Source organism: Montipora foliosa, chromosome 9, assembly GCF_036669935.1.
Source record: "Montipora foliosa isolate CH-2021 chromosome 9, ASM3666993v2, whole genome shotgun sequence".
NCBI classification, from domain to species: Eukaryota; Metazoa; Cnidaria; class Anthozoa; order Scleractinia; family Acroporidae; genus Montipora; species Montipora foliosa.
The window spans coordinates 40,488,557-40,503,556 of NC_090877.1; the positions used below are offsets into that span (position 1 = coordinate 40,488,557).

Consider the following 15,000-nt stretch of genomic DNA (forward strand, 5'->3'; position numbering starts at 1 on the left):
GCTAATGTGAAACTGCTAATGTCCTCATCTGTTGCTATGCTGGTTTCCTCTCATAAAGCTTTCATATTGCAATGCAAAAATGTGATCCTGCAATTCCAGTTTCTGGTTTAACTTCATAGACAGGCTTATCCTTCCTTTCCTGTGTTACAATGTAGATTTCTTGCTCCCAGTAAGGTTGTAACTTTCCCGGGCCACCACGTTCAGTCATATCCCTCACAAGAACTCAGTCTCCTTCACACACCAGAGTATCATTCTTCACTTTTTTGTTGTACTGCTGCTAAATCCCAAGAGTGCACTCTTCTTTCCATGAGCGGAGGCCAAATTGTAAGCTTCTCTCATAGCTCAATGCCAATTTCTGACATACTCAGGGTATGTATAGAATGTCCTTCTGGACGTTTCAAGCCAAACATGATGTTAATGGGTAGCATTGGGGCTCTGCCGAACACTACGTAGAACAGCGAGAAGCCTGTGGAGTCGTGACAAGTACAATTATATGCATGGACAACCTTGTTAAGGTGATCACACCCTGAGGGTGGTTAAAGGTGTTGTATGCAAATGCCTAATTCCACTCCATTTCTCAAGATTGTAGAAGAGCCTGCACCTTGGTCGCAGTGAGTGGTCTCTGGGAATCCAAATCTCTTGATAAAGTCATTGTACAATTTATCAGCAGCAGATTTGGTGGACTTGTCACGGGTAGCATACGCTTGGGCAAATCTATTGTTCAGTAGTGGTTTATGATCACCAAGAAGATAATACTGATATAATCCCCCAGAGCTTGGTTCAAGATAAACTTAATCCATGGAGACAAGTTGGAAAGGAGCTGTGGAAATGATTGGTCAAAGTGGTGCATTAACGTGAGTCACAGTTTCCGCTGTTTCAGTCAATGGCACACTTTTGTGACATAATGTGTAATGTCTGCTCTCATGAATGGCCAATAAAAGCATTGTTCTTGCTAGCTCCACCACTTTGTCTCTGCCTTGATGTCCCTTGTTTTCATGCAGTTCAACATACACCCTTTTGTGATATTTTTTGGGCAACAGCATCCCATCCATTGATTCAGACTTGTGATGAAGAATTACGTCTTCAGCAATGAACAGTTTTTTCCATTTGTGTAAGAGCTGTCATACGATACCTGACTCCTTGTTTCTTCTTGAAAGGAGGGGTGTCTTCCAACTTGCAGAAAGTGCAGCATACGAGCAATAGTTGGATCTTCACATTGAGCTGTCACTAGTTAATCATGTGGCATGGTTGGAATTTCAGCACTCTCCTCCTCTACCATTTCAGATGATGCAGTGAAAGAAGATTACCAGACAGTGCTGACGGCTTTAGTTTCATGGATCAACAATGAAAACATTCTGATTAACAACCTCTGAACAACTTTGCATGTTGTCCTTGAAACTAACTGGCGTACAGGACAAGGTGTCGGCATCTGCATTGAGTTTGACAGGGCAACATCTTATCTCAAAGTTGAAGTCGGCCAGTTCATTGACCCATCGTAAAGCTGTGGCAGTCACTTTTTCTGATATTAGAATGCATGGCAACAAGTCATAATCCGTGAAGACAGTAACCTTTGTAGAGCAGTAAAAAAAATCGCGAAACTGGTCGGTGATCGCCCATTTCGAAGCTGGGAACTCAAGTTTTCCTGTGTGGAGGTGGTAAATCTTTTCAGCTGATGAAAGTGCTGTAGATCCATAAGCAATTACTCTCATCACTCCATCCTGATTCTGGTACAGAACTGCCCCCAGACCATCTTAACTTGCATCAGTGTGGAGTGATTATGACTTTGAAAAATCTGGAAAAGGCATTATAAGTGGTTTACTGAGGTGTCTTACTAACTCATCAAGGGCGTGTTGCTGTTCTCTTCTCCAAGAGACTGGTGTCTTTGAAGGTGTTTGTCCATCTTTTCCTGAGGTGCTTAGCAGGTCGTATATGTAGGTCTAGCAATCTTACCAAAGATCTTAATGTATCGTCGGTAGTAACTTAATATTCCAGCAAGCTGTCTGACTTCACCGACAGTTTTGGAAATTTGTTCTTTTAACTTCTGGACTGCCCTAACCTGAATCCATTTGGTCATCATGACCTCATACAACCCAACCTAGAAACTGGACTTCATGTTTGTACAAACTACATTTACGTGGTTTCAACTTAGTTTACACAATGTTCGTGCAATCTCTGCAGTACTGTTCTCAAATGTTCAGTAATTATGTCCTTCAAAGCTCCCACTGAGCACAATGATATCATCTGGGTATGGAAGGGCCACTTTGTCCCTCAGCTCACCCAAACGCCATTCCATGAAGTGGTGGAAGTTTGCCGGTGCATTCATCAATCCAAATGGGATTCTATCCCACTCGTAGAGCCCCCAAGGTGTTATGAAGTCAGTGGTTTTCGTAGCATGTCTCCTCCATCAATTAAGGCATTGACCCCTGGGAGTGAGACTGAACAGATTTTACTCTGTCTAATGCCAGACAATTTAACTTGCCAGCTGGGGCTGTCTTAGGGTGTTTGAAGTGTCAATGGGTTAAGCTCTTGTATTTTTAGTCTGGTTGTGAATAACTTTCGTACATCTTTGTTTTCTGGCTTTCATTGACATCTACATTTTCTTTTTTTTTTCATTTTCCAGGATCTTGCTGAGATCGGCATTGAAATAGATTTGATGCATATCCAGCCTCCTGGTCGTGCTTTTGATTCAAGCATTTTCTATCAGGTGAGTTTATATAAAGTCAAAGACATTGTTGATAACGTCAGACAGCTGCAGGTACATGTACCTCAGTGACTATGACAGGGTTTATGGCTGAGCTCCAGCAGGTTTCGTTTGAGGCCAGAGGCTGGACTTTTCATCCAGTTGTTTTACCATTTCATGCCTGGTACTTTTATGTTATATTACGTTTTTAGATTTTTTGGCTTCTTTTTTTTCCTTTTTCTTTATTTTTTTCTTTTTGGACTTGGGTATCTCAGGAAGCCAGGGGCTCAAAAAAACACAAGGCAATCATACAATGAATCCTTCAAACTAGAACAATGCCTTATTTTGCTTACTAAACGGAATATAATCAATCTGTTGGCATTTCAGTCACACAATAACTTAAGTTCTTTTTTCCTCCAAACCCAAGAATATGAGCAGCACTTGCAATCAGCCGTACAATGCAAAATAACCCTGAGTGGTACTTTCATTTTCAAGTCTGGTACTTTGAAAAAGCTATCAACTGTCAACTGTGAGTGAATTCTACATACTGTCTAGGAACCTGCAGTTGCATGAGAAGTGAAGGCTATCCCTTTCAAGTCTTCAAGTTGAAACTGCAGCCTGAGTTTTTTTACGTGATATAATCGTAGATTAGATTTACTTAAACATCTAATGATAAAAAAGAGCGAAAGAAACTTTACACAACGTTTCGATGACTCCATGTCATCATTTTCAAGTGAAAAGAAAATAAAATTTGATAACTTAATAACTTAATATATACCGTGCGAGGTGATAAAACGTAAAAGTGTGAATGTAAATAGTGACAAATTTAAATAAATAGTTTTGCGCGTATGGAGTCTGATTGTGTGTTCAAGCATGGCCTCTTCTTCTTTATGAATGTGATCATCTCAAGGTGATGTTTACTAACCTCAAGTACCCCGACAGCCTCATCAAGTCCACTATCTCTCACTTTTTCACCTCGTTGAGGTCTGAAAACCCTGGAGAGCAAGCTCAATTATCCACCAATTGAAATGCTGTTCACCAAGTGGTTTTGCCTTTTAAAGATCAAAAGTCAGCTGACGCAGTGAAAAGGCAATTATCAGATCTAAGCAGCAAAATCGATCACACTCTTCTACCTGTGTTCAAGAGTCGCAAAATATTTGAAGACCTCAAGATGTGTGAGCCCAAACCACCTATAATTAGCCAACAATGCGTTGTGTATAATTTTAAATGTGATCTGTGTGATGCAGAGTATGTCGGCTACACTAGCCGACATTTACACCAACGTATTGACGAGCACCGTTATTCAGCGATCGCCAAGCACTTAAAGAACGACCACGCTCTTGAAACCATCGGCGACCTTTCCAACAATTTTTCCGTTTTAAAGAAGTGCAACGGAAAACTGGACTGTCTGATTTATGAAATGTTATTCATAAAGAAGAAGAGGCCATGCTTGAACACACAATCAGACTCCATACGCGCAAAACTATTTATTTAAATTTGTCACTATTTACATTCACACTTTTACGTTTTATCACCTCGCACGGTATATATTAAGTTATTAAGTTATCAAATTTTATTTTCTTTTCACTTGAAAATGATGACATGGAGTCATTGAAACGTTGTGTAAAGTTTCTTTCGCTCTTTTTTATCATTAGATATAATCGTAGATTGACTGAATTTTTCTTTGGTGCATAATACTCAAGTTCACTTTATGAAAAGGACAAACATTTGTCACAAACAGAATTTACATTTCTTTATGTATATTTAACACCATTTTTAAAACAATATTTTTCTCAAATGACAGTAAAACAGTAAAATAGTTTATTCATATCAAAGCTCAATCAGATCTTGGCATACAGTAGTTTATAGTAAATAATTGTCATAACCAGGATGTTATTCAGCTTGACGAAGATGAGTGTGGAATTTTGCCTGATCCTGCAGAAAAGTTTGAAGAGCTACTCTACAGGTACCTTCAGTTAGTAAATGTGTGTCTTTTGATCCTTAATTTGATCCTCAGTGAATGAATGACCTCAATGTCAGTTTCATTATTCTGATTGATGAAGCCATAGCTTTTAGTAACCTATCTGTTGGACGTCAGGAAATCCACTAAATGCAACAACAGCAACGGGACATACACAAATTTATCACAATGTGGTCAAGATATTCATTGGTCAGAGCATGGCGCTTGTGCTGATAAAATTATATGTTGTAGTTTAATTTTAACCTCTGGTTTAAATTTTTTTGAACCAGTTTGAAATTTTAAAACTGGCTTCATTTTTTTGTACTGGTTTCATTTTTCCCAATGGCTACCGGTATGTTTCTTGAGACTATCACACAGTATGATTTATATTTGTGATGATGTTTTCTTGTACATTGTAAGACTTACCAATACTGAGGCTCAGCAAAGTACTATTTAATCTTAGTTACTGTCTGTAATAGTTATTAGTTAAACTACATGGAGTGGGGAGGGTATAGTAAGGGGGAGAGGGTAGGGTGGAGGGTATATCAGGGGGGGACAGTGAAGGGGAGAAAGAGAGTAGGGATGTTGGGTCGGAAAAATTTCCGTAATTTTTCTGTGTTATTTTTTTCACCCCCCAAAACATAGCATGCCCCTATTTTTCACCATACCCCAAAATATGAAAGCCCTTTTCAGACAGTTGATAAATAAACTGGTTTTAAAAAAATTAAACTGGTTCCAAAAGAATTAACTAGTTTGAAAAAAATAAAGTTAAAATTGAACTACAACATATACACCAAACAAACTATGCTGTCTCAAATGCCCCAGTCAATGTCAACAAGCAGGGAGTGAGAGCATTTTTTAATCCTCTCTTTTATCAAAACCAAACAGCCTTGATATCATTTCCATAATTATTATGTGATCACCAGAGGCTCAAAAAGCTGACGGAATGGATCTTGCTATTGATACCAAGGTCAGACAAGGAGGTGCTTAGGCATATTCCAACCAGAAGGGCCGTGGGAGAAAAAGAGCCATGAGAGAGTGGGCTAGACCTGAGAGTGCACTGTCAGTTGGTTTCTTTTGTGAGCAGCTGCCGACAGAGTTAATACACTATTTTCTCGGTTGTATAGGGTGCACAGGAAAGAGTACAAGAAGAGGGCTATTACAACTCTTCCACTGACATTAGCTGATGGCATTGAATTGGGAGTTTCTGTGTATGTTGCTACAAGTTTGTGTTTTCACAATTGCTTGTAATCTTGCAATCTGATTGGTTAAGTTGTAATAACCAATCAGGAACTCTCATTTTTGGAAATAACCCAATCAGGTTGAAAAAAGTTTTATACAGCGCAATTGCTCTTTCTTTTTTGTCATGATCTTGGTCATGCTCTGAAATAAACATTTTCTTTGGTGTTGAATATTGTAGTTAAAAACAAATCGAATGTGGTTCAGCATTGTCTGTACTCTTATTAACAATGATATTCATTTGTGGACTCACAAGGCACACAACATTTTGACCTCTGTGATGACAAATATCATTGTCGATGAGAGTGCAAACAATGCTGAACCACATTCAATTTTTGGACAATAACATGCAACTACAGTACAAGCCTCTTTATTGTAGCATTAAAGAGAAAGGTTGCCACTTTTATGAAGGAACCTTAAAGGAACCTTTGAATTCTTGCATGTTGCTGCATGCTGCATTCTGCATTCTGCATTCTGCATTCAAATTCGTTGCATTCACCAAACTTCAATAGAACACAAGTTGGGTGATGTAATAACCAGTGTCAGCTTTGTAACTAATAATATGGACGATTTGCTTGTTTTCTGGCCTCTTAGTTAAAGATCATGTAATTTTCTGTCTTGCCAAACTTTCTTCTCTTTTTCATCTCATGGTCTAATAATGTGACATTCATTACCTTTGTGGCTTCTGCATGGCGGGGTTGCTGTGGATATGTCCTTTTCCCCGCTGGATGCCACTATCCTGGAATGCCCTAATCACTTCCTAAACACACTAGATGCATGCATGCCTAGTTTCTGTGGCAAAGAACTGTAGGTGGGGGTGAAACTGTGGTTCAGTTGGAGGAAATCCCTAGGCACCCTCTCCATACACTTCAACCAACATACATTTACATGTATGAAGTATAGCGTACACTATTTAACAAATGGTCCTCTGCAGAAGGTCATTCCTTTTTCTCTTTTATTTTGGTTTTAGATATAATCTCTGCAGACCTGCAACAAAATCTAGTTATGTTAACTTAGATAGTCACTCAAATGAGGAAATTAAAACTCACACGAAATACATTTGTAAGGTCAGTACTTATCTTTCCTTGTGGCAGAATAGTTGTCTATAAAATTAATGAAATAATTAACAAATTATTTTTAATTATTATTACATGGGCGCACGTTGGATATTAGGTGGTAAATAGCCGACGAGATGCGTAACGCCAAGTTGGCTATATAACCAGTCCAGCGCGAATGGAATGATAATTGTGTAATTAAATTTTCATTGAATTCTGAACTGTTTTACCTCCAGAACAACAGGATGTTGTCTCAGAGTTTACAAGATGACCAACAAAATCACTTTCCATATATAAGGTCATCACAGTATATGAGCTGATAACTGAGATTGAGTGAACCAATCGGAATGCCAGATACAAAACATCCTGTTGAAAGTAATGTTAAGCAGAGAGAAAATGTATCTGCTTTGATTACAAAGCTTTTTCTGTGCAGGAATTGAAGCAGGAAGAGAGTAGTATGAATTAACAGGAGAATAATCCAAAAGAGCAAATATGAGTGACTAGAAAACATTTTGCTGGAGAATCTCTTTTAGGCAATGGAGAATTCTCTGATCCCCTGATCGGCTGTTAGGCTCATGAATTAAGTGGATCTAAAGGTACCTCAGGGAGCAGCTGTCATCCTTTATTTATCTGGCAGGATCCATCCAACTCAGACATTACACCTTGACTCTTCCCTAACCATATGTTTTTTTGTTATAACTTATATATAAAAACCTTTACAATACTGTTTCTTATTGGATGAGCAAAGGAACATTCTGTCTCTTAATTAGTCCTCTTTTCACAAATTTATCAGTCCCTGAAAACAGCCTTTTTTTCATATACAGGATACTGGCAGAGAACTGATGCCAACAGATATCAAACTTTATCAAATGTTTGGTGGGGAAAAGGTACGTAAAATAATTATAATATTGTATTTCTATGTAAAATGTAATATCGTAATTATTATTGCATGGAATGGTTTTCCTTCTTGGCAGTGTTTATAATTATTATCTTATAGTTTAAACCTTTTTTCAGGTCTTGTGCGGAAAGGGGCTTGAGAATTTGGTTGACAATTCTGTTGCTGACAGTCTGTAATGCTATTAAAACTTTACTTAACAGGTCATCTTTGAAAAGGAAGAAGTTGATGCGATGAAAACGTTGGGTGACCCAGGTAATAAAATGAATGTTATTGATAAGCGTAAAGGAAATAACAAATTCGATCCCAACCAACGTGTTGGCCAGCAGGTGACCGACAGTTGGTCAACGCGTTGAGGGGATCTGATTTGTTACCATTACCAATCATCATTATTATCAGGGCTAACCTCCCAATTTCCTTTCCCCCCCTTCAGCCCTGGATTGATCCCACAGCTTTACGACTGCTACCATTAATAACAATAAAATTTTACCTTAATTAACTTCAGTTCAGTTCAGTTCAGTTCTTTATTTTCCAAATAGGTATTTTTAACAAATTGGACATGCCCACAGGTAGCAGATGCTAATCTAGGTGGGTCATGTCGTGACTAAAAAGAGTAGGTAGACAAGTTTACAGGAAAATCAAGAAGATAAATGTACAAGAATATATAACTATAAAATTAAGTTTGTGAGCTAATTAGTTCCGCATTAAGAGAAAGCGCCATGAGATATCTTATTTTACAAAAATTCTTAATAGATCTAAATCTGGAATAATACAATATTATTAAGGCTATACTTATCATTCTAAAAAAGAAAATACAATAAAATCGTAAGAAAACTTTACCTTTTGAATAATGTTTCGTACATCAAGGTAAGAGTCTCCCGAGGTCAGGATATCGAAAAGTACTCTTTTAATTTTTCTTTTAAAGTCATATTTTGAAAGATTTCTTAATTAAATACAAAAATAAAGACAAAAGCCTTCATGGTGCTTTATTCTGTCATAATGCACACACTTGAAAGTGATGGGAGCATGAAAGAAAACATTTGGTAGTAGAATCACAAACCCCACATAAGTGCATCTGAGTACTTTTTCCTTGTTTTAGAATGAAGAAAGCATATTTGTCTGTCAAATATTCTTATATCATTTCTCTTTAAGTGTCATTAGCACATTCAGTAATATTATTGGACTCCATGAATGAAATATAATTAATTTAATGTATAAGTTTTGAAGTGCAGGTTAAATGAAGTTTTAAGGTGTCTAGAAGAGACAATTGCTTAAATTGACCACTTAGAGCAAGGATCACTTCTCCCTTTTTTACTAAATTATTATTGTACTGCTCAGTGCTGTACAGCTGTAATTAATACATGCTAACCCTAGCCATCAGCGCACTTGCACTTGATATTTTACCAATGTAAACAATGTGAGCTAAGACAAGTAATAATTATTATTGTTGTGCTAATGTAAGCTCAGTGCTTGGAGTTGCATGCTATGTACAAGCAAATCACAGCTGAATTTACAGTCTGTGTGATGAAATTGTGACTTGTAATCAGCCAAATGTTTTGTTACAGGACTTCTTTTGATGGGATTTAAACCCAAATCATCCGTGAAGAGTTATTATCACATCAGACCTGCACAGTTCTTATATCCCAGTGAAAAGGTCGGTGTAAAAAACGGTGTTAAAAGGAAAATTGAGGATTTGTGGGTTGTTATTGGTTTACATATCAACTGGTTTCTTATTGATAAAACCAAATTTTGATGTCAAAGTTGTGTGGTATAAAATAATAATTATTATATCCACCACTATTTACCTCCTTTTCGGAAGCTAATATGGCTAATTAGCGTGAACTCTTATGCCTAACAGAGTGTATCTGGAAGTACCACATTGTTCTCCGCACTTCTTACCCGATGTATTGCCAGAGATGTGGTGCCAATATGCCGTCTTATTCCACGAAGAAATGCTGCGCCAAGATTTGTAGCCTTGCTCCCACAGGTATAGTTATCACATAGTTATTTTGTAATAAAGTTCCAAATCTTACAACGTTCTTTTGAGATTTTGTAAACATTCATCTATTATTTGCAACAAGTTCAATTTCAAAAAGTTTTGTTATTATTCTTATTCGAGAATTGGAGAATCTTTCAAGATCTTTTGGGTGTCCCTTGAAGTGTCTCAAAGACTTTAAGGGGTCTGTTAACACTTTAAATACCAAAATAGACAGGAAATGAGTGTCCAGAAGGTGTTGCGGTAAAAGGTCACTGAGTGAATTATCTTAGTTGTAATGCAAGAAACTTAATTTGTATACATTTTACATAATGCATTTATTGTCATAACTTCTGTTGAGTTGAACATACCTTGCTCAAAATTAAAGGTTGTTTTAATCACTCAAATTTCCTTTTATTTTTTTCAACTTTTATGCCACAGGAAGAAGAGTTAGATGAGCACAAAACCCAAGTTTGTCCTCCTGGATTCCATGTCATATTTCTTCCATTTACAGATGATCTCAGGAGACTAAAATACGAACAAACACCCAAAGGTAGTTTGAGGTCTCTATGGTGTACTCTTCGTCTGTTTCGTACTTACTAAGCGTATTTATAACAAACAGGGAATTTAGTATAATTATTATTGACTTGTGTACCTAGCTGCCATTTATGAATTTGATGATCCTCAGAAAACGTTTGCATAAAAAAGACTTTGCTTCCCCAACAATTATATGTTAACATATAAAAATAATAGAGTAATTAAAATAATCCAGGCATCTTCCATTAATAATATTACAGGGAGTGCATAAATTATATATAATTTTCTCAGTATACTATAATATTATTAATAGGGATCCAGCCCAGCCTGTTGAAAAGATCAACTGAGGTTTCAAAAGTACATGTACTAGCATCCAAAGCTCTTGATCATTTGTTGATTCCACAGCTACAGAAGAGCAGGTGACCAAAGCCAAAGAAGTCATCAAGAAGCTTACCCTTGGATTTGAAAGCTCACAATTTGAAAATCCTTGTGAGTTTCTCTTTATTGTTGCAACGAGTCATGTTTTGAGGTTTGACAGTGTTTTACAGACATGTTCATTACAATTAAGATTCCACATCTTAGTGAGACTTCTCCTTTTTTGAAAGCCCTGCAAAAACATTACAAGAACCTTGAGGCCCTGGCTTTGGACCGGGATGAACCCGAAGATGTCACTGATCACACAGGTAAACAGTTATTTGTCAGTTCCACATGCAAGGGGTGGTTATATAAATTTATTCAAGGTAAGCCTTGCTGGCCAGGGGGCATTTGCGGTATTGGTGTGGGGTGCCACTTTAGGTTTGTAGGGCCGGGGAATCCCCTTGGGCCTTGTATATCAAACTCAATTTGGGCTGATTCAGTTGGCCATTTACAGGAGGAGTTAACCCATGCATTACCAAGAACAAAGCTGGTGCTTAGTATACAAATGAATGAAGGGCAGCAACATCTCAAGGCCGGCAGGCATTCCAGCATATTTCCTCACATAGCCCCTACACGTTTACAGTATAGGACTTTGTTTGATTAAAATGAAGAACATTTTTCATAACAATGATACATAACAGACATTTGTGATAGCTTCTTACATATTAATTATGCTTTTGGCATTGTAGGGTCCAGATAATAACCAAGTGATGTAGCACTTGTATTTGAGGGGTTAAATCAGCATTGCAGTATTGCTTAAAGAGACACTGTCATGCATGGTTATGGTTTAGGATTTAGATATTACAAACTCTCATGGCAGTTTATAAATAATAATTATAATAATTATTATTATTTCTCTAACAGTTAAATCGGACATCAGCTTGTAAAAAGGGACACTGTCATGGCATTTGTCACAATTTCTTGTCGACTTCATCTTTAAACACCTTTCAGATCTCTTCTACATTATTCCTTACACAATTCAAGTGAATGTTGAACAAAAGAGTAGAAGCCAGTTGAAACTAATAATAATATTAGTAGTTTTATCAACTACGGTTGCAGGGATGGTGCAATGGTGAGAGCACCAATGTGGCCTGGGTTCAATTCCCAGACTCCGCATCATATGTGGATTGAGTTTGTTAGTTGAGACTCTGCTCTGAACCAAGAGATTTTCTCCAGGTACTCCGGTTTCCCCTCTGCTCAAAATCCGGTAATTGTGAAGAAGAGCTCCCCAAAAAACCTGTCGGCCGACAGGATTTTTGGGGAGCTCTTCTTCACAATTACCCAAAATCCAACGTTTGACTTGATTTGTGTTAATTGTTAATTTCAGTTTTTTCAAATACAGTGTCCCCAATTAGTGCTCCAGCACTAGAATGACTAGACACTTGAATAAAGTTCCTTTCCTTTCCTTCAAGTACAAGAAAACTTGAATATGTTCTCCTGACATTTTCAAGTTTGCACACAATTTTGTCATTGCCATGGATCCCCAAAATCAGGCAAAAAAAGTCTTTGAAATTTAAGGGAATCAGTTTTATCATAATTTTATGGCTGCCATCAGCTGTGCAGCATCCATTGAATTTTCATAGTGTTACTAAAAATAGCGTGACATTGTCCCTTAATTCCTCGTTGTAGCTAATTTTTGTTTTGTCAGAGGACAATGAGATGCATGCTAAATGAGTGGCATGTTTTTGCTTTTCATTGTTCTACAGAGCCAAATGTAGAGGGAATTGATCGTAAAGCTGGTGACGCTATAAAGGAGTTTAAGGATGTTGTTTTTCCTGATAATTATGATCCTTCAAAAAAACTCACTGCTACAAAGAGGAAGGTAACAACAATTATAATAAAATGAATATCATTCTCATTGGGCACTCTGTATATTTAGAACCTAACAAATGTTACAGAATCTGGAATTCAATTATCATGGCTCTTTTTATTGTTGAAAGAAGCAACTCTTCAAATTGCATAAATGTGGTATATTTTCTATTATATATAGTGTTCGGTAAAACGTAATTCTGCTTTAATTTGTCAAAGGCTGGAGCTGCAGAAGGAGGTTCAGCCAAGAAGAGCAAAGCAAGCAGTGATGTTGAAATTGTCATGAGGGAAGAAGCACAAAAAGGCAGGGTAAGATAACAGCAATGACAGTTGTTTATTCTACATTGCTCTCTAGTATTGAGGAAGGACAATGGCATGTTGAAAGCATTTTCGTGTTTCTATAAACTGTGCACATTGCTGCACTTTCTATATACCAGTGGTTTCCCTTTTCACTGCTGGCAATCATCATTGTAGCCTTAGATGTGCAACTGCTTAATAAAACAGAAATGGACAAAGACAATGGAAATCAGCCAATCACAAGCCTTGATGTCGCCTATTAACTGCGGTTTTCATAATTCTGCGGAATCTCACCTTTAAGCTAAGCGCCAAACTGCATTATTTTTGGCTTCCATCAATCAAATTTCTTAACATATAACCAGGAAGATCAACTCCACCACCGTAAAGTGAATTGGAGTTTTTGTTTAGTTCACAGCTTGAATACCATTATGATATCTTTTTAGAGGTTCGTTAAAAAGATAAGTACAGATTCTATCACTTTGCATTGGTGTCAAGTTTGAATGTACGAGTGTACCGTGGGAAGCAAAGGTGCTGATTGGTAGGTTATGGTACACATCAATAATAATAAAATTATTATTGATTTTGGCGTCTGTCAAAAGTTTGCTTCATGGAAGCCAAAACGGAGTTTGGCCATTGGTAGGTGGTTGAAGTTAGAGGAGATTCTGCAGTAACTGACAACAGTAACAAGTGAAACTATTGATCGCAATTTGAGTTTGAAAGGCATAATAATAATTATTTGTATTACTCTTATTCAAGATTTCCCTGCTACCAGAGGTATGTTTTCTTTTGCGTTCACTGGGCTGACGAGTACGGGAGAAGAGACCTCTGCCATGGGTTGAAACACTGTGTTGAGCATGCATGGCAGTTACATAGCGACTGAATCCTCACATGGTACTTAATGCTGTGTGGGCTCACTTAACAACAGCAGACGTACTGTAAAGGAATGTGCGGGAGACAGTGGGTTCAAATCACAGTCAGGAAACATATCATGGGGCATGCGGTTTTAAGAGTGCTGTCCAAGGTTGTGGACCGCGGTTGGATCAAAGTGAGTTTCAACCCATCGCAAAGGTCTCTTTCCCATACTAGTCGGCGCAGGGAACATAAAAAGAAGAGAGACCTCTTTGAGCAGGGAAATTCAAGATATTCAAGAAATCAATATCTCTTCAAAAACACAATCAGTGTGATTTTTTTATTTGTTATTTTTGTTAGCTTGCCAAGCTGACCGTTCCTGTGTTGAAGGATTTTGTCAAGCAAGCTGGTATCAAATGTGGAACTAAGAAAGCTGATTTAGTTGAAGCAATCAAGGACCATTTTGGGGTGTGACGAAAATACTAAATACCAAAATGGTAATGATACTGTCTCTAAACTAGCTCCTAAAACACTATCTGTTTGTGGCTGGGACTTTGCAAAATTATATAGCCAGTATACATATCCATAATACCATCATACTCTTTGTTTGTCCCTCCAAAATTTTGCATAAGCATAATTGTTTTTATTTTCTCTTGGGACTTACAGTGGTCCCAACTGAAACTGGAAACAATGCTTATGCAAACTTTTGAAGGGACAAACAAAGAAAATTATGGTATTTTTGATAAGGGCTAATTCAAAGGGCAGTATTGTGCCATGGGATTCGATTTCAGTTGTCAAAGGACATCTTGAAATGGACAAAAGCTAATAAATTTTGGGTGATAGACCTATTTCATCCATGACCACCAAATATAGCATTTTTTTGTCCTAATAAGCAGGTAAGCCTTTCTGTTCTCACTTCAATGGGCAAAATATAAAAGCAATGCCTACAATGGGGGACAACGTGCCTTGGAACACTCACCAAAAACCTTACGAAAATTCAGGAAAAACATTTTATGTAAAGGAAGCAACTACAATCTTTTTTCGTGGGGGCAAATTGTGAACTATCCCCCTTCCCCTTCTAACAATGCTGTTAAACATTATACAGCCAGTTTTGTATGTACAGTCTAAGACATTCAACATTGTTTGGGAGGTAGGAGGGGCAAGTGACATAGATTTGATATGTTGTGAAAATAAATGTTCCAATAATTTTAACCTCTGTTGTGGCAATGGAAAAACAAGGCCAGTATAGACCTAATTTTTGTGAAAACAAAAGAATAAGAAGTCAAC

The 15,000-nt window shown here is 37.4% G+C and overlaps 1 protein-coding gene across 2 annotated transcripts in view; it reads left to right on the top strand.

The window, feature by feature from the left end:
- The window catches only part of LOC137969457 (X-ray repair cross-complementing protein 6-like), a 28,361-nt gene that overhangs the window by 9,009 nt on the left and 4,352 nt on the right, over nt 1-15,000 (top strand). Inside the window, exons 9-22 of one of the 2 annotated variants that reach the window (XM_068815697.1) lie at nt 2,621-2,704; nt 4,570-4,646; nt 5,768-5,851; nt 6,850-6,946; nt 7,759-7,821; nt 8,033-8,084; nt 9,395-9,483; nt 9,688-9,816; nt 10,246-10,357; nt 10,747-10,830; nt 10,947-11,024; nt 12,465-12,580; nt 12,787-12,876; nt 14,074-14,210. In XM_068815697.1, the coding sequence (XP_068671798.1) occupies nt 2,621-2,704; nt 4,570-4,646; nt 5,768-5,851; nt 6,850-6,946; nt 7,759-7,821; nt 8,033-8,084; nt 9,395-9,483; nt 9,688-9,816; nt 10,246-10,357; nt 10,747-10,830; nt 10,947-11,024; nt 12,465-12,580; nt 12,787-12,876; nt 14,074-14,187 (1,269 nt within the window). In that variant the 3' untranslated portion in view covers nt 14,188-14,210. Of the gene's footprint in view, nt 1-2,620; nt 2,705-4,569; nt 4,647-5,767; nt 5,852-6,849; nt 6,947-7,758; nt 7,822-8,032; nt 8,085-9,394; nt 9,484-9,687; nt 9,817-10,245; nt 10,358-10,746; nt 10,831-10,946; nt 11,025-12,464; nt 12,581-12,786; nt 12,877-14,073; nt 14,925-15,000 lie in introns of those variants that run through there. The other variant, XM_068815696.1, reaches the window with a different exon arrangement.